Genomic DNA, 20,457 nt, shown 5'->3' with positions numbered 1-20,457 from the left:
TTTAGATACGACAAAACACACTAACACACAGAGAAGCCTGCTTACGACTAGTTGGTCTGAGTAGCCAGGCCACTGTGGTGAGTATGTCACCCATGCAGGTTACGGAATGGAGCTCCCTCTGGGCCAGACAACAAAACCATTACCTGTCCAGTGTGACAGGTGCACTCATAAACAGACACATGGAGTGTTAATGACCGACTGTTTTAAAAGGGGGTCAGAATCTCCCCTCTGATACTGCCAGACCTTTACCCCGTATTATTTCAACCCTGCTACACTGGTAAATGTGTAGTTACATTAGCCTTGGGACTGGGGACAAGACAAGGGCAACATCTTCTCTAGATTACCCTCTTTTAGTGTCACCCAGAGACGGGACTTAACAAGATGGAACTGCTGTGAGAGAGGATCTTCTCCTTTCCTTTTAACCTCAGCTTTATAACACCAGTTATTAGCCCTCCTCTCAGCTTTGTGAAGAATCCTACAAGTCCTATAAGTACTGTATCTCCTATATACAGTGCATTCGGAAAGTATTCAGACCCGTTCACTTTTTCCATATTTTGTTACATTACAGCCTTATTCTAAAATGTATTACATTACATGTTTTCCTCATCAATCTCCACATAATACCCCATAATGACAAGGTGTAAACAGGTTTGCAAATGTATAAATACATTTTTAAAAAGATTGATAAGTATTCAGACGATTTGCTCTGAGACTCAAAATTGAGCTCCGGTACATCCTGTTTTATTGCAAAACAGTGTGTTTTAATCAATTATTTGGTGGCGTGAATTTATTTACTAATAAGGATATATTTTTTTATGTTTCACTATTTTTGTTTTTATGAAATTCACTGAGGATGATGGTCCAACAAGGTGAGATAGGACTGACTGACCGGTTAGTCAGTGTCTCCTGGCTAACATTACAGTGAACTGAAGCAATTCTGAGAGTAACGACTAGACTAGAAAAATAAAGAGTGGTACTGTAGAATACAAACAAATCCCTAACTCATTTACACCCTGTGTTCTGTCAAGCCCATGGCAGGTAGTGAGGGTTGTGTTAAACTTCCATTGTGAGACTCTTCTTCAGTATAGACTCCTCAACAGGTCACATGTCTAAGTCTAAGGTGTGTGGGTGTGTTTTACGCTGCGACTTTGGGTATATTCCTCCCCAGGCCTCACATCCTCTGTGATGATCACAACGTTTGATTGGCATCCTGTTATTTATTGATGTTTGCCCTACAGCTGTGTGTGTGTTTGCGTGTGTCTGTGCATGCTTTCTTCTGTGTATTTTTGTGTGTGTGTTTGCGTGTGTCTGTGCATGCTTTCTTCTGTGTATTTTTGTGTGTGTGTTTGCGTGTGTCTGTGCATGCTTTCTTCTGTGTATTTTTGTGTGTGAATGCATGCATATACACGCGCAAAGTCAGCGGCCAGGGGTCAGCGGCAATGTCGGCAACCCACCTGACCCATCTTGAAACACGGACCAAGGAGTCTAACCCGTGCAAAAGTCAAGAGTATTTTTCTCCAAACAACCCATGGCACAATGAAGTGCTACACTCTCATCTCACATGTGATACATACCCATCTCATGTGTATATGATGCACACGTGTGTGTCTGGCTTCTCAAGCTGTCCTGTATGATGTCCTGTATGTCTCTCCAGATATTATCTAGGCAGGAGGCCCGTGGTGGTGGTAGCTGACCCTGATATGCTAAGACAGATCATGGTGAAGGACTTCAGCACCTTCCCCAACAGAATGGTAAGTCAATGAGGAAAATTTGATTTTTTTTTCTCTCGATGATTACCTTATTGATGCATTATGCCAAAGTACTTTTTCTGCTTATTTTATGTAGCAAATCAAAAGAAAATGATCTATTTTGAACTGCTTATTTTTAAAGCAGTTTTTGACAAGCTACCTGATGATAAAATCGAGTTGGGCTATGAAATCTGTACTCTTGTTTGAGCCAGGTCCCTAAATATCATCAAGGAATCCCATTTTAAAGTAGTCAGAATATGGTCTTCAATTCTGAAACTTACTTCAATGCGAACCCCTGCAGTGAGCAGGCCCTCTGTAGTCACCAGTGTCCTTCTACTGTGAACCTGTAATACGTTTCCGAACTAAAGGAGACACATTTTTAGGGCACACTCTGACTATGTTCCACTGCATTGCAGGAAGAAAGATGATGTGTCTCTAAAGTTCAGGCTTAATGATTTTGTTCAGCCAATAGCCTTTGTCTAGGAGGCTCTAGCGATAGAAGTGTTTCTGTCTGAGAGCGGAGGGGACCAATGCCATCCCACGGCAGCAGGGCCACAGCTAAAGGTCCCAGTTGGTTTCATCATCCACACGCCATATTGGCTTGGAACTTGTCCAAACCAAAAACCATGGATTTCAGGCAGTATCCACGCTGGGTTAAAGGCTAGAGATACCGCTCACAAGGGACAGGACATGGACGCAAACAAGAAAGAGTGCTACAACCGCAGACAAGGCATCAAACATGCAAAGGCCAATATAGGTGTAACGGTTTTCTTCCTGGGAAGGAGAGGAGGACCAAAATGCAGTGTGGTTATTTATAAACATCTTTAATGAAAGATGAAAACGTGAACACTATACAAAATAAGAAAACGTGGAAAAACCGAAACAGTCCTAACTGGTGCAAAACACAGAGACAGGAACAATCACCCACGAAATACTCAAAGAATATGGCTGCCTTAATATGGTTCCGAATCAGAGACAACGATAAACACCTGCCTCTGATTGAGAACCACTCCAGGCAACCATAGACTTACCTAGAACACTCAACTGAACACAACCCCATAGACTACAAAATCCCTAGACAAAACAAGACACATAAATCACCCATGTCACACCCTGGCCTAACCAACATAATAAAGAAAACACAGAATACTTAGGCCAGGGCGTGACAACAGGTGGAAGGTGGAATCCTATTACACTGGCTCTGACACTTGTTGTATGTGACAGGGCTTGAAGACGATAATGGATTACAAAGGGAAATCTAGCCATGAGCTGCCTAACGATGCAGAACACCCGAACGAGCTAAATCCCTTTTATGCTTGCTTCGAAGAATATAACACTGTGCATTGCATGAAAGCCTCTGTTTTCCGTATGACTGTGTGATCTTGCTCTCTGTGGCCGATGTGAGCAAAACCTTTCAACAGGTTAACAATCACAAGGCCGCCAGGCCAGACGGAATACCAGGATGCGTACTCAAAGCATGCACAGACCAGTTGGCAAGTGTCTTCACAGACATTTTCAATCTCCTTGTCCCAGTCTGTAATCCCAACATGTTTCAAGCTGGCCACCATTGTCCCTGTTCCCAAGAGCTCCACGGTAACCTACCTAAATTACTATCGCCCTGTAGCACTCACATCTGTAATTATGAAGTCCTTTGAAAGGCTGGTCTTGACACACATCAACACCATCATCCCAGACACCCTAGACCCACACCAATTTGCATACTGCCCCCAACATATCCACTATCTCAATTGCATGTCACACTTCCCTTTCTCACCTGGACAAGAGGGGATATAATGATGTGAGAATGCTGCTCATAGACTACAGCTCAGCATTCAACACCATAGTCCCCTCCAAGCTCATCACCAAGCTAGGGACCCTGGGACTGAACCCCTCCCTCTGCAACTGGATCCTGGACTTCCTGACGGGCCGGTCCCAGCTGGTGAGGATAGGCAACAACACCTCCGCCACACTGACCCTAAACACGGGGGCCCCTCACGGGTGTTTAGTCCCCTGCTGTACTCCCTGTTCACCCAAACCGCGAGCCATGCACGACTCCAACACTATCATCAAGTTTACTGACGACACGACGGTGGTAGGCCTGCTCAGAAAGGGTGATGACTTGGCAGCGTGGTGCCATGATAACAACCTCTCCTTCAATGTCAGTCAGATTAAGGAGCTGATAGTGGACTATAGGAGAAAGAAGGGAGCGAACACCCCTGTCCACATTGAGGGACTGTTGTGGAACAGGTCACAAACTTCAAGTTCATTGTCTTCCACATCACTAAGGACTTAACATGGTCCAGAGGGCACGGCAGCACCTCTTCCCCCTCAGGAGGCTGAAAAGATTTGGCATGGGCCATCTGATCCCCAAAAAGTTTTACAGCTCCACCATCAAGAGCATCTTGATGGGCTGCATCACCACTTGGTATGGCAAATGAACCGCCCTTGACCGCAAAACGATACAGAGGGTGGTTCGGATGACCTAGTATATCACTGGGGCTGAGCTCCCTGCCATCCAGGACCTCTATATCAGGCGGTGTCAGAGGAAGGCCCGAAAATATGGCAAAAACTCTAGCCACCCAAGCCATAGACTGTTCACTCTGCTACCGTCTGGCAAACGGTACAGGAGCATCGGATCACAGACCAACAGGATCCGAGACAGCTTCGACCCCCAAGCCATAAGACTGCTAAATAGTAAATTCATAGTCAATTAATGGTACCTGAACTATCTGCACTGTATTGAGAAAACATCTTGATGTTGTTTCATGTTTTGTCAATCTGAGAGAGACAGGAAGCCAAAGGCTACAACCAACTCTGACACCGCCTGGTACTCAAAGCTCACACGCTGCATGCCCTTTGGTGCCCCATCTCCTTTTCCTCTTCATCATTATCGACAAATGTCCTCAGCCTTTCTCAGTCTCTTGTAGAACTTAGCCATTGCTGCGCCTCGTCTCCTTGAGTTAGCAGATCAGAAGTCATTGCTGCGACTCAGACAGGAGTTGTTTGTAATGTACTGGACCTGTCTGCACCGGTCCTCCCAGTGCTGCTCACAACTGGAGAACTCAGAGAGAGACTGAGTGGCCTCACGACAGGAAGAGGAGGCAGGCTGGAAAACATGAAGTCATAAAAAGATTGGAGATTTTGTTTTCAGACAATGATAGTTTTAACAGTGTAGATAGTAAGGTTGGTAGAAAAGGACTCTTACTGTGTGAGTAAGGCTGAGGTGCACAACTGCCTCCCCTCCATGTAACAGAGGCCTGAGAGAGTGGGCTTTATGGGGTTGAGGTAGACTTCTCTGGGGGTAAAACCTCCAGGCCAGGAAGATACTGGTGTACCTGTTCCCTGCCTGTAGCAGAGGCCTGAGAGAGTGGGCTTTATGGGGTTGAGGTAGGCTTCTCTGGGGATAAAACCTCCAGGCCAAGAAGATACTGGTGTACCTGTTCCCTGCCTGTAGCAGAGGCCTGAGAGAGTGGGCTCAGTTTAGTTTAGTTACGTTTAATAGGATCCCCATTAGCTACTACATACACATGCAGCAGCCACTCTGGGGTCCACATAAAATGTACAAATACATGACAAGTACAGAACAGTTATAGATAAGGACATCATTTAAATAAATATATAAATAAGAGTTATACACTGATTCTACAAAACATTATGAACATCTGCTCTTTCCATGACATAGACTGACCAGGTGAATCCAAGTGAAAGCTATCATCCCTTATTGATGTCACTCGTTAAATCCACTTCAATCAGTGTACATGAAAGGGAGACAGGTTAAGGAAGGATGTTTAAGTATTGAGGCATGGACTGTATATGTGTGCCATTCAGATGGTGAATGGGCAAGACAAAAGTTTTAAGTGCCTGGTGGCGTATGTATGTCTGTTAGAAGTGTAGGCAAATAGATTATACAAGTGCTTAGGCATTTTCAACACACAAATGCTTCTTAAAAAGACTAGAAGAGACGTAGTCAATTTCTCCTCAACCCTCCACCATGAAAAACTAACATACATGTTGTTAGTTCCATGTGTGCAGTTAAGGGCAAGACGTGCTGCTTTGTTTTGAGCTAGCTGCAACTTTTCTAGGTCTTTCTTCGCTGCACATAGGGCTGTGGCGGTTGTGACATTTTGTCAGCCGTTGATTGCCATGCAAATATCTGCCAGTCTCACGGTAATTTACCGTTAATTAGCTTAAACATGTTTAGCATCTCCAGCTTCCACGCATAGGTTACAAGCCACTGATGTGGACCTTTGGAACATCTACTGTAACTGAATAAAATATAAAGGATATTTTTTCCAAAGTTTTTCTGAGGGATTGGGCACATGGGTCTATCTGTGCTGAGCGGTTAACAAAGAAACAGGTCCTCCTATAAGCTTAATTTAGAGTTATTTATGTAACTTTAGTTGGGACACTAACGTTAGAATGTTTTAGAAATCAAAACATATAGGCTAAGGCTGCATGATGCATCTCTAATGATGATTTTGATTTGTTGAACACTTTTTTGGTGACTACACGATTCCACATGTGTTATTTCATAGTTTTGATATCTTCACTGTTATTCTACAATGTAGAAAATAGTTTTTTTTTAAATAAAGAAAAACCCTGGATTGAGTAGTTGTGTCCAAACTTTTGACTGGTACTGTATGTGTGAAATTTGTTTTGATTTAGAATGTACCATTATCATGGACCTCTCGGAACAGGGGAAAAATACATGTTATCCATATGCGCTTGAGTAGCGAATGGAGGACGCGTTTCCCACAGTTCATTTTCACGCCAGCCAGGTAGGCTACTCCAGTTGTAAAGCAAAACAATGTGCTTAATATTAGGAAAGTTGAGAAATTAAAATTGTAAGCCTACAGAAAGCTGATGCGATCCTTCTCTTTATAACAGAGGCCATAAAAACATTGTTTTCTCACACAATTGAATAGCATAGCCTATCGAAATGTTGTGCAACATGGGCTTATAGGAACACTTTAATTCTATGCATCAAGCAGCTATGAGGAGCTGGCTCTCGTTTCACAACAGGTGATCCTATTCCACTCAAACTCAGAATGCCACGTTTCTCATGAAGTGTCGGATGTCATTTCCTAAAGCATTTGCATTGATGACAGAGTGATCAGAGGGACAATAGAGCCCTGAGTACCAGGCCATTAGGACCTGATGGAGGGACAATAGAGCACTGAGTACAGGCCATTACTGGCTGTTAGCAAGTTTGGTAGGCTACTAATGATCATTTAGCAGACGCTTTAAATAAACGCAACCAAACATTATAAATTCCAACATTCTACCTTATTGCCTGGTTTGATTGTGTGATGTCATCATAGGTATTTTTGTGATTCAGAATTACCCTGACAATGGAACAGGGTGGCTGCTATATTGTATTGTGAATCATATGTATTTCTATTTTTGGCAACCAGAATAATCATGGCAGTCATGCACATCATGTAAAATACAACTCCCAATACAGTATATAGACAGATGTTAACACCAACCACCCAGAAATATTGTGGTATGTATGCAGCACAAACGCACACATATACAGTCTTTAGATCCAGGGCGGATACAGGAGCTTAGTGGAATGTTTTACATGTTTGATTTAGTGAATTTGACTCAAAAAACTCTTTGGCTGTCCCCATAGGAGAACCTGCTTTTGGTTCCAGGTAGAACCCTTTTTGGTTCCAGGTAGAACCCTTTTGGGTTCCATGTTGAACCTAAAGGGGTTCTACTCTAAACCAAATGGGTTCTACCTGCAACCAAAAAGGGTTCTTGAACCCTTTAAGGTTCTAGATAGTGTATGACAGGGGTGTCAAAGTCAAATGGACGGAGGGCCAAATAAAAAAATCAGCTACAAGACGAGGGCCGGACTGTTCGAATGTTCATTGAAACATTTTTAAATGACGCATATAGTCTAGTGAACCTAATTGAACCTACTGAAAACCTAACAAATATATTACAATATGATCAGATAAATAAAGCAATATTTTCTTATGGCTCTGTCAGTAATCTTTAATTTTCAACAGACACAAAAGACAAATTTCCTTTATATAAATATCCCCATAACATGAACATTAAATGAAAGAAACCGGTATTCAAGGCACCATCAGTAGACTATATTTTCTATTTTAGCAAAAGTGGGCTAAATTTACTTCAAAGAAAAAACAATAATAGCAATTTTCTATCATCCACTCAACTGAAATATTTTTAAAATATAATTGGATTGAAATACAAAAAAATAAAGTGCAAAAATCTATTAATCAAAAACAACACTTTGTTTAAGGAGAAGTAACATGCAGTGAAAACAAATATTAAATTTTAACTTTTAAACTTGAACTGAGTAAAAACTCTAAATATGTGATTGCACAGTAATGTTCACTTGTTTGAGGTTGAGGGTGATACTTGGTGGTGTCCCATCTTTTCCACAAGTTCATCAATGTTCGGGGTAAGGCTCTGAGCTGAAGAAATCCTCAGAATTGAGTGGAGGTGTTCAGCAGTAAGTCGACTTCTGTGTGATGTTTTGTTCAGGTTCATCAAAGAAAACAGTTGTTCACACAGGTATGTGCTGCCAAACATAGACAACGTTTGAGCAGCCTGGATGCGCAGCTGGGGCATTGTGCCGGGGAGGAAACGGGCGAACTCCGCAGCACCCACTGCCGCATATTTTGCCCTCAGTGCATCATTGCATTGGAGGTCAATCAACTCCATTTGGAGGTTTGGTGGTGAGCTTTCCACGTCAACAGCAAATGGGTTACCGAGCAGTTCCAACCTGCTTTTTTGTGCTTCAAAGTCAGCAAATCGGCGTCGAAAGTCAGCGGCAAGCATACCTATTTTATCAGCCAACTGTGTGCTCGGGAACGCACTGGTAGAGAGCTTCTCTTTCATGGTCTGGCAGCTGGGAAAGTGGCTCAAATTTTCTTTCCGCATCTGCGTCTCCCACAGAGTCAGTTTGGTTTTAAATGCCTTCACTGTACTGTACATATCAGAGATGACACGATCCCGACCCTGCAGCTGCAAGTTTATTGCATTCAGATGACTCGTAATGTCACACAGAAAAGCCATTTCACACAGAAACATTTCGTCTCGGAGTTGTGTTGTGTCTTTCCCTTTGCTGTCCAAGAACAGACAAATCTCCTCACGAAGCTCGAAACATCTTTGAAGCACCTTTCCCTGGCTTAGCCATCGCACCTCTGTGTGATAAGGCAAATCACCATGCTCCGTTTCTAACTCCGTCAGAAATGCCTTGAACTGGCGGTGATTCAAACCTTTGGCTCTGATAAAGTTAACTGTGCGCGTGATGATGCTCATTACATGCTCCATTTTCAAGGCTTTACCGCACAACGCTTCCTGGTGTATGATACAATGATAAGCTGTCAGCTCACCTGTCGCGTTTTCCTCTTGCATCTTTTCCCGTATCTTCGCCACCAGTCCGCTCCTGTGTCCACACATCGCAGGTGCTCCGTCGGTTGTCAAACCCACGAGTTTTTCCCAAGGCAGCTCCATCTCATTTACACATCTTGACACCTCTTCATACAAATCATGCCCCGTAGTTGTGCCATGCATAGGACGTAAAGCCAAAAACTCCTCTGTCACGCTTAGGTTGGAGTCCACTCCGCGGATGAAAATTGACAACTGGGCAATGTCAGAAATGTCGGTGCTCTCATCCACAGCCAAGGAATATGCAATAAAATCTTTTCCCTTTTTCACAAGCTGCTCTTTTAGATTGATGGACAACTGGTCTACTCTCTCGGCAATGGTGTTTCTGCTCAGACTCACATTTAAAAAGAGTTGCCTTTTTTCTGGGCAAACTTCGTCACAAACTTTAATCATGCAGTTTTTGATGAAATCCCCCTCCGTAAATGGCCGGGCTGATTTAGCGATCTCTTCTGCCAAAATAAAACTGGCCTTGACAGCAGCCTGGCCTTGTGATTTGGCTTTTTTGAACAGAGCCTGTCGAGATTTGAGGCCTCGTTTTAATTCCTCTGCCTTTTGTAGCCTTTGTTCCATGTCCATATTCTTGTTTTTGTCCGCGTGTTTCGTTTCATAATGTCGTCTCAGATTATACTCTTTCAGTACCGCCACACTTTCTCCACACAGAAGACACACAGGTTTTCCAGCTACCTTCGTGAACATATACTCCGACTCCCACCTTGTTTGAAACCCCCGGTTCTCAGTATCCACCTTCCGTTTTGCCATTTTTGATGGGTATCTGAAAGTTAATTTTACTGTGATGCTGACGACTGCTGTGCCAATAAATATTGAAATGAAGCAGCCTACTGCTCGGTGCGTCACCTTTGCATTGTGGGAAATGTAGTATTGGTGCGTGTAAAAGATCTGCGGGCTGCCGGCTTGCTGCGGGCCGGTTCTAATAATAAATCAAGATCATCCCAGGGGCCGTAAAAAACCTTCTTGCGGGCCGGATGTGGCCCGCGGGCCTTGACTCTGACATATGTGGTGTATGATGTTTGCTAAGAGTGTATGATGTTTACTGGTCGGCTTCCCGTTCCCAAACTCCTGACTCATTGTTCACTTAACAACCAGTCTAGCAGTAGCTCACAGAGCACTGGATGTGCATATGGTGCTGAGATCTGGGCCCTGCTGTGTGTATGGGATTCGTATTATGGAGATGTGGCACTTGCTGTGTTACTGAGTGGTGTATGCGATCGTGTAGTGTTGAGATGTGGGTCTTGCTGTGCGTATGTGTGCGTGTGTGTGTGTGCGTGTGTGCGTGTGTGTGTGTGTGTGTGTGTGTGTGTGTGTGTGTGTGTGCGCGCATTCGTGCATGTGTGTATGTTCCAGAGCCCCTACACCATCTGCAACCAGCAGCAGGAGCAGACCCATAAAATAGTGTCCATGGAGGCATAGACACAAACACACTCTACTGTAATGCTGTGGCCTCAAAAAATAGGAATGGTTTATTTTAATCAAGCACTCTAAACTACCGAACAACAGTTTCCTTTTCCATAAATGTTATTGTGTTAGTGCGCTACTTAATTCTCACCGATGGAACATTACCAAGACACACAGATGAAGAAATTATAAATGTTATTACATTGTGTCTGGAATATTATACTAGCATGGGAAAATGCTAATACATTACAATTATAGATACTGTTTAAACAAGTAAACATCACAACATAAACCATGAAGTATTGTCAGCCAGAAATCACCTGTATTGGTCACCTAATGCTTTATTAACATTTCTGAATACTTTATGAAGATTTATAAACACCTTATAACCATTTATGAACGTCTATGAACACCAATAGGTAAGGGATCAGTGTTAGCTCAGGTCACGTGGCAATGTTCTGTATTCCTCTGGATTTCCACAGTATCTCCAGATCTTCAGTATTCTAGTATTGTATCCAGTGTTAGTTCCACCAAAGAGGACCATAGGCTCTAAGGACAGTGATAACCGTTGACTACATGCGCTTGCTGGACTGGAAAAGAACACAAGAGAGGACAGGCTGGGCATCCTGATTCCTCCATCTCTTCATGAGTCCTAAGATCTGACCTGGGGGCAAGGTGGTGGGGGCTGGGTGGTGAGGGAGACATATACACACTGACCTGTGGTTCTGGTCTCAGACTTCTGAATCACCTATATACAATACAGAGGGAGGGATCTGTGCGTGGTTGCGTGCGAGTGCACACATACTTTATGTGCACGATCAGTACCAGAATTTTGGAGTGTGAATATTCTTGAAATGTTGTCTCCCTCGTTTCTTTGCAGACAATCCGTGCCGCTACTAAGCCCATGAGTGACTGTCTGCTGATGCTGAGGAACGAGCACTGGAAGAGAGTACGCAGCATCCTCACCCCCTCCTTCAGCGCAGCCAAGATGAAAGAGGCAAGACAAGAGCCCTTTTCCTCTTCCTTTTTTCACTCCTCTCCTCTTCACTCCTCTACCCTTCACCCATCTACTCTCTTCCTCTCGTCACCCCTCTCCTCTAACACCATCACTACCCATCTCCTCCTCCTTTCTTTACCCCTCTCCTCTAACACCACCACCATCATCACCCATCTCCTCTCCTCCTCACCCATGTTTCCTAACTTTTTGCATGTTGTACAGCCAAGTGTTGAATTTAGCATGACAAGCCAGAGGTTATATACAGTTGAAGTTTGACGTTTATGTACACCTTAGCCAAATACAATTAAACTCAGTTTTTCACAATTTCTGACATTGTATCCTCTACTGACGGGATGAGGTCAATATCCTTCCAGGATACCCCGGCCAGGTCGATTAGAAAGGCCTGCTCGCTGAAGTGTTTTAGGGAGCATTTGACAGTGATGAGGGGTGGTCGTTTGACCGCAGACATCGTTGAGATCTTGGTTGAAAACAGCAGAGGTGTATTTGGAGGGCAAGTTGGTTAGGATATCTATGAGGGTTCCCGTGTTTACGGATTTGGGGTTGTACCTGGTGGGTTTATTGATAATTTTTGTGAAATTGAGGACATAAAGCTTAGATTGTAGGGTGTTAAGCATGTCACTGTTTAGGTCACCCAGCAGCACGAGCTCTGACGATAGATGTGGGGCAATCAATTCACATATGGTGTCCAGGGCACAGCTGGGGGCAGAGGGTGGTCTATAGCAAGCAGCAACGGTGAGAGACCTGTTTTCCTCAAAGATAGAAGTTTGAATTGTTTGGGTACAGACCTGGATAGTTAGACAGAACTCTGCAGGATATCTCTACAGTAGATTGCAACACCGCCGCCTTTGGCAGTTCTGTCTTGTAGGAGTTCTGCCAACATATTCTCTATAGGATTGAGGTCAGGGCTTTGTGATGGCCACTCCAATATCTTGACTTTGTTGTCCTTAAGCTATTTTGCCACAACTTTGGAAGTATGCTTGGGATCATTGTCCATTTGGAAGACCCATTTGCAACCAAGCTTTAACTTTCTGGCTGATGTCTTGAGATGTTGCTTCAATATATCCACATAATTTTCCGTCCTCATGATGCCATCTATTTTGTGAAGTGCACCAGTCCCTCCTGCAGCAATGCACCCCCACAACATGATGCTGCCACCCCCGTGCTTCACGGTTGGGATGGTGTTCTTCGGCTTGCAAGCCTCCCCCTTTTTCCTCCAAACATAACATGGTCATTATGGCCACACAGTTCTATTTTTGTTTCATCAGACCAGAGGACATTTCTCCAAAAAGTACGATCTTTGTTCCTATGTGCAGTTGCAAACCGTAGTCTGGCTTTTTTATGGCAGTTTGGAGCAGTGGCTTCTTCCTTGCTGAGCGGCCTTTCAGGTTATGTCGATATAGGACTCGTTTTACTGTGGATATAGATACTTTTGTAACTGTTTCCTCCAGCATCTTTACAATGTCCTTTGCTGTTGTTCTGGGATTGATTTTCACTTTTCGCACCAAAGTATGTTCATCTCTAGGAGACAGAATGCGTCTCCTTCCTGAGTGGTATGACGGCTGCATGGTCCCATGGTGTTTATACTTGCATACTATTGTTTGTACAGGTGAACATGGTACCTTCAGGCATTTGGAAATTGCTCCCAAAGATGAACCAGACTTATGGAGGTCTACAATTATTTTTCTGAGGTCTTGGCTGATTTCTTTTGATTTTACCATGATGTCAAGGAAAGAGGCATTGAGTTTGAAGTTCGGCCTTGAAATACATCCACAGGTACACCTCCAATTGACTCAGATTATGTCAATTAGGCTATCAGAAGCTTCTAAAGCACAACATCATTTTCTGGAATTTTCCAAGCTGTTTAAAGGCACAGTCAACTTAAGTGTTTGTAAACTTCTGACCCACTGGAATTGTGATACTGTGAATTATAAGTGAAATAATCTGTCTGTAAACAATTGTTGTAAAAATGTCTTGTGTCATGCACAAAGTAGATGTCCTAACCGACTTGCCCAAACTATAGTTTGTTGACAAGAAATGTGTGGAGCGGTTGAACAACGAGTTTTAATAACTTTAATAACTTCCGACTTCAACTGTGTGTTTGCTTGTTCTTGATCAGATTGTATGTGCTTTACTTAATCGGTGGATGCATTACCCCCCCCCCATCATCAAACTCGATTGCCTTTTCTCATACATTTCTTATTTGGCTTTCCCACATTTCAAATTCAGTAGAGAGATGATTAGCCTAGGCAAAGTGACGTGATTACGTAGGGACCTTTTCACTGGCTGACCAGAACTTCCAAGACCTGTGTCAAGATCAGTTACTTACACCACCGGCCCTCCCCATAACCTCTATGTACAAATAAGAGAGCAGGTCTGGAGGATAGGATGATTACACAGAAGCATCCCCACTCTTTTACTTCGTTTTTTTCTGGGGGGTGGGAGAAATAACAAGGAAGAAACTTGATTGAACTCTGATCACTTTTATTAGAATGTTTACAGTGCGAACAGTAAAACAATTAATAAATAATGCCATGAAAGGTACCGGATCTGGGAAAATAGGTGCTGGAACAAAATAAGTCAAATCTAATTGGTGCTGGATCCTGTTCCGGCTCAAATTAAGCAATGCATCACTCTCTCTCTCTCTCTCATATATATATATATATATGTATATATATATATATATATATATATATATATATATATATATATACACACACACACACACACACACACACACACACACCTCTCTCCTTTTTCACTCCTCCTTCTCTCACCTTCTGTTGTATCTACATGGAACCCATACATGTTCATAAACCTTTAGGCCTTCAGTAGCTAGCAATCTTATCTCCTCTCTTAATTTGGTCAGGATACACTTTCATTTTCCCTCTCCCCCTCCCTCCCTCCCTCCCTCCCTCTCCCTCTCTGTGACTTCTGTGTATGGTTTGACATTGTAATAGTGTCATTAGAACAAACAGTAGGTCTGCTTTACAATGTGGAACATAATTACTGGGGCCTGTTGGAACAGCATGTTTTATGTGCTCGTTAAGTCCCCTCTACACTGATACACTGACTCAGTGATTGAGAGAGATTAATGAGCCTGCCTGCCTGCCTCTCTGCCTGCCTGCCTGCCTGCTTGACTCTCTCTCTGCCTGCCTCCCTGCCTGCTTACCTGCCTCTCTGCCTGTCTGCCTGCCTCTCTCCCTGCCTCTTTCTCTGCCTGCCTGCCTCTCTGCCTGGCTGCCTGCCTGTCTGTCTGTGACACCAGAGGCAGCTACTGTGGACAGACATATTTCAACTGCTATTGAAATGAACTAACTGCTCTCATTGCATTGCAAAGACCAACCAAACCAAAGATCCTCTATTCTCCACGTAGTGTGTGTGTATGTATGTCACATAATTGATCAAAACTAGCAATATAAAAGAGAAAGAAGGCATTGTATGGCGTAGTGTTCATGTACAATGCATGCTTGTAGTGAGTGTCATGAGAAGGAAAGTTTATCCAGAGAAAGACTGCAAGGCATAACACACTAGAAGGGTAATTATTAGGTACAGTATGTAATTATCGTGTAGTAGAGACAAAGGTAGGTGGTCATTTAGCTAGACCATTAATTGTAATTAGGGCTGTGGTGCTATGTTTACATGGCAACCACCAGTGGTTGGCCACTTAGGTCTAATGAAACCACACACACTTCTCTCTCATGCTCCACCACTGAGGATAAAGGGATTTAGGCTGAAAGTCAGTTATGACTGGTTTTGTTTCTAGTGCCCCACACATATAGCTTTCGTAAACCTGGAGTAATTCATGCTGTAATTGACAGTTTGGATTTCATTTGTTACTTGCAATCAGTGTCTTAATTGAAGGATGTACTCAGTGTGTTTGTGTACAGATGTAGGACCTTATTTGAATCACTCTTTTTGTTGCTGAGAATTTTCCTGCAAAGCAGACTTACAAATGCAAACTTGTAGTGTATTTGAGAAAAAAAAATTGTAACATTTGTCATTTCCACTTTTACATTTTTTACTTGATTTGCCTTAACGAAAAATGTATCAATCCCTACAATCCACATAATAATTAACATTTCGGGATTATTTTCCTGCTGTACCAAACTGACTCAAATGAAGATCCTACATCTGTACACATGTACTTTTTCTATCTTTCACTCTCTCTGAGTGTGTGTGATTCATACTCTGTAAAATTAGCTAACAAAAGAAATAGGCTTGGAACTCAATTAAGAACGTCATTGAGATTGGAGTTGCATTCAGGGAGAGCTAATGATTAGTTATTTCTTTCTGTGTTTGTGTTTTGGATTGTTTCGGGGGGTACAGAGAGAGCGAAAGAGAGAGAGATTGTGACCGCTGCTGAGAGATAGAGTGGTGGTGTGGTCTCTTGATCAGTAGTACTGAGAGAGAGTGGTGGTGTGGTTTTGTCTGGATCAGTAGCACTGAGAGAGAGTGGTGGTGTGGTCTCTTGATCAGTAGTACTGAGAGAGAGTGGTGGTGTGGTTTTGTCTGGATCAGTAGCACTGAGAGAGAGTGGTGGTGTGGTCTCTTGATCAGTAGTACTGAGAGAGAGAGGTGGTGTGGTTTTGTCTGGATCAGTAGTACTGAGAGATAGAATGGTGGTGTGGTTTTGTCTGGATCAGTAGTACTGAGAGAGAGTGGTGGTGTGGTTTTGTCTGGATCAGTAGTACTGAGAGATAGAATGATGGTGTGGTTTTGTCTGGATCAGTAGCACTGAGAGAGAGTGGTGGTGTGTTCTCTTGATCAGTAGTACTGAGAGAGAGTGGTGGTGTGTTCTCTTGATCAGTAGTACTGAGAGAGAGTAGTGGTGTGGTTTTGTCTGGATCAGTAGTACTGGGAGAGAGTAGTGGTGTGGTTTTGTCTGGATCAGTAGTACTGGGAGAGAGTAGTGGTGTGGTTGTGTCTGGATCAGTAGTACTGAGAGAGAGTGGTGGTGTGGTTTTGTCTGGATCAGAAGTACTGAGAGAGAGTGGTGGTGTGGTTTTGTATGGATCAGTAGTACTGAGAGAGAGTGGTGGTGTGGTTTTGTCTGGATCAGTAGTACTGAGAGAGAGTGGTGGTGTGGTTTTGTCTGGATCAGTAGTACTGAGAGAGAGTGGTGGTGTGGTTTTGTCTGGATCAGTAGTACTGGGAGAGAGTAGTGGTGTGGTTTTGTCTGGATCAGTAGTACTGGGAGAGAGTAGTGGTGTGGTTGTGTCTGGATCAGTAGTACTGAGAGAGAGTGGTGGTGTGGTTTTGTCTGGATCAGAAGTACTGAGAGAGAGTGGTGGTGTGGTTTTGTATGGATCAGTAGTACTGAGAGAGAGTGGTGGTGTGGTTTTGTCTGGATCAGTAGTACTGAGAGAGAGTGGTGGTGTGGTTTTGTCTGGATCAGTAGTACTGAGAGAGAGTGGTGGTCTGGTTCTGTCTGGATCAGTAGTACTGAGAGAGTGGTGGTGTGGTCTCTGGATCAGTAGTACTGAGAGAGAGTGGTGGTGTGGTTTTGTCTGGATCAGTAGTAGTGAGAGAGTGGTGGTGTGGTTTTGTCTGGATCAGTAGTACTGAGAGAGAGTGGTGGTGTGGTTTTGTCTGGATCAGTAGTACCAAGAGAGTGGTGGTGTGGTCTCTGGATCAGTAGTACTGAGAGAGAGTGGTGGTGTGGTTTTGTCTGGATCAGTAGTACTGAGAGAGTGGTGGTGTGGTTTTGTCTGGATCAGTAGTACTGAGAGAGAGTGGTGGTGTGGTTTTGTCTGGATCAGTAGTACTGAGAGAGAGTGGTGGTGTGGTTTTGTCTGGATCAGTAGTACTGAGAGAGAGTGGTGGTGTGGTTTTGTCTGGATCAGAAGTACTGAGAGAGAGTGGTGGTGTGGTTTTGTATGGATCAGTAGTACTGAGAGAGAGTGGTGGTGTGGTTTTGTATGGATCAGTAGTACTGAGAGAGAGTGGTGGTGTGGTTTTGTCTGGATCAGTAGTACTGAGAGAGAGTGGTGGTGTGGTTTTGTCTGGATCAGTAGTACTGAGAGAGAGTGGTGGTCTGGTTTTGTCTGGATCAGTAGTACTGAGAGAGTGGTGGTGTGGTCTCTGGATCAGTAGTACTGAGAGAGAGTGGTGGTGTGGTTTTGTCTGGATCAGTAGTAGTGAGAGAGTGGTGGTGTGGTTTTGTCTGGATCAGTAGTACTGAGAGAGAGTGGTGGTGTGGTTTTGTCTGGATAAGTAGTATTGAGAGAGAGTGGTGGTGTGGTTTTGTCTGGATCAGTAGTACTGAGAGAGAGTGGTGGTGTGGTTTTGTCTGGATCAGTAGTACCAAGAGAGTGGTGGTGTGGTCTCTGGATCAGTAGTACTGAGAGAGAGTGGTGGTGTGGTTTTGTCTGGATCAGTAGTACTGAGAGAGTGGTGGCGTGGTTTTGTCTGGATCAGTAGTACTGAGAGAGTGGTGGTGTGGTTTTGTCTGGATCAGTAGTACTGAGAGAGAGTGGTGGTGTGGTTTTGTCTGGATCAGTAGTACTGAGAGAGAGTGGTGGTGTGGTTTTGTCTGGATCAGTAGTACTGAGAGAGAGTGGTGGTGTGGTTTTGTCTGGATCAGTAGTACTGAGAGAGTGGTGATGTGGTTTTGTCTGGATCAGTAGTACTGAGAGAGAGTGGTGGTGTGGTTTTGTCTGGATCAGTAGTACTGAGAGAGAGTGGTGGTGTGGTTTTGTCTGGATCAGTAGTACTGAGAGAGATTGGTGGTGTGGTTTTGTCTGGATCAGTAGTACTGAGAGAGAGTAGTGGAGTGGTTTTGTCTGGATCAGTACACCACTCTCAGCAGCACTCACACACAACTCTCTCTCAGCACCACTCACAGCACCACTCTCTATCAGCACCACTCACACCTCTACTCTCTCTCAGCACCACTCACACCACCACTCTCTCTCCGCAGCGGTCACACCACCACTCTCTCTCAGCACCACTCACACCACCACTCTCTCTCAGCACCACTCACACCACCACTCTCTTTCAACACCACTAACACCACCACTGTCTCTCAGCACCACTCACACCTCCACTCTCTCTCAGCTCCACTCACATACCACTCTCTCTCAGCACCACTCACACACCACTCTCTCAGCAGCAGTCACACCACCACTCTCTCTCAGCACCACTCACACACCACTCTCTCTCAGCAGTAGTCACACCACCACTCTCTATCAGCACCCTCACACCACCACTCTCTCTCAGCACCACTCACACAACCACTCTCTCTCAGCACCACTCACACCACCACTCTCTCTCAGCAGCGGTCACACCACCACTCTCTATCAGTACCCTCACACCACCACTCTCTCTCAGCACCACTCACACCAGCACTCTCTCTCAGCAGTGGTTACACCACCAATCTATCTCAGCAGTGGTTACACCACCACTCTCTCTCAGCAGCAGTCACACCCCCACTCTCTCTTAGCACCACTCACATATCACTCTCTCTCAACAGTGATCACACCACAACTCTCTCTCAGCACCACTCACACCACCACTCTCTCTCAGCAGCGGTCACACCTCCACTCTTTCTTAGCACCACTCACACCACCACTCTCTACCAGCACCACTCACACCTCCACTCTCTCTCAGCACCAATCACATACCACTCTCTCTTGGCACCACTCACACCTCCACTCTCTATCAGCACCTCTCACACCACCACTCTCTCTCAGCACCACTCACACCTCCACTCTCTCTCAGCACCACTCACATACCACTATCTATCTACTGAGAGTGAGTGGTGGTGTGGTTTTGTCTGGATCAGTAGTACTGAGAGAGAGTGGTGGTGTGGTCTCTTGATCAGTAGTACTGAGAGAGAGTGGTGGTGTGGTTTTGTCTGGATCAGTACACCACTCTCTATCAGCAGCACTCACACACAACTCTCTCTCAGCACCACTCACAGCACCACTCTCTATCAGCACCACTCACACCTACACTCTCTCTCAGCACCACTCACATACCACTCTCTCTTGGCACCACTCACACCTCCACTCTCTATCAGCACCTCTCACACCACCACTCTCTCTCATCACCACTCACACCTCCACTCTCTCTCAGCAGTGGTTACACCACCACTCTCTCTCAACAGTGGTCACACCACAACTCTCTCTCAGCACCACTCACACCACCACTTTCTCTCAGCAGCGGGCACACCTCCACTCTCTCTCAGCACCACTCACATACCACTATCTCTCAGCACCACTCACACCACCACTCTTTCTCAGCAGCATTAACACCTCCACTCTCTCTCAGCACAACTCACATACCACTCTCTCTCAACACAACTCACACCACCCCTCTCTCTCCGCAGCGGTCACACCACCACTCTCTCTCAGCACCACTCACACCACCACTCTCTCTCAGCACCACTCACACCACCACTCTTTCTCAGCACCACTCACACCATCACTCTCTCTCAGCACCACTCACACCATCACTCTCTCTCAGCACCACTCACACCACCACTCTCTCTCAGTACCACTCACACACCACTCTCTCAGCAGCAGTCACACCACCACTCTCTCTCAGCAGCAGTCACACCACCACTCTCTATCAGCAACCGTCACACCACCACTCTCTCTCAGCACCACTCACACACTACTCTCTCTCAGCAGCAGTCACACCACCACTCTCTATCAGCACCACTCACACCACAACTCTCTCTCAGCACCACTCAGACAACCACTCTCTCTCAGCACCACTCACACCACCACTCTCTCTCAGCAGCGGTCACACCACCACTCTCTATCAGCCCTCTCACACCACCACTCTCTCTCAGCACCACTCACACCAGCACTCTCTCTCAGCTGTGGTTACACCACCACTCTCTCT

At 44.7% G+C, this 20,457-nt stretch overlaps 1 protein-coding gene across 3 annotated transcripts in view; it reads left to right on the top strand.

The window, feature by feature from the left end:
* LOC139373949 (thromboxane-A synthase-like) overlaps positions 1–20,457 on the top strand; it is a 141,709-nt gene that overhangs the window by 58,494 nt on the left and 62,758 nt on the right. For all 3 annotated transcript variants that reach the window (XR_011627629.1, XM_071115035.1, XM_071115040.1), the window contains exons 5-6: positions 1,655–1,751; positions 11,470–11,586. Coding sequence is in view for 2 of the 3 variants with exons in the window: in XM_071115035.1 (XP_070971136.1) it covers positions 1,655–1,751; positions 11,470–11,586 (214 nt within the window). In the remaining variant the exon portion in view is untranslated. The remainder of the gene's footprint in view (positions 1–1,654; positions 1,752–11,469; positions 11,587–20,457) is intronic.

The sequence above is a fragment of the Oncorhynchus clarkii genome, chromosome 2 (genome assembly GCF_045791955.1).
Source record: "Oncorhynchus clarkii lewisi isolate Uvic-CL-2024 chromosome 2, UVic_Ocla_1.0, whole genome shotgun sequence".
NCBI lineage: Eukaryota > Metazoa > Chordata > Actinopteri > Salmoniformes > Salmonidae > Oncorhynchus > Oncorhynchus clarkii.
Note: the sequence above shows the minus strand (reverse complement) of the source record. Positions and strands in the feature narration are given on the sequence as shown.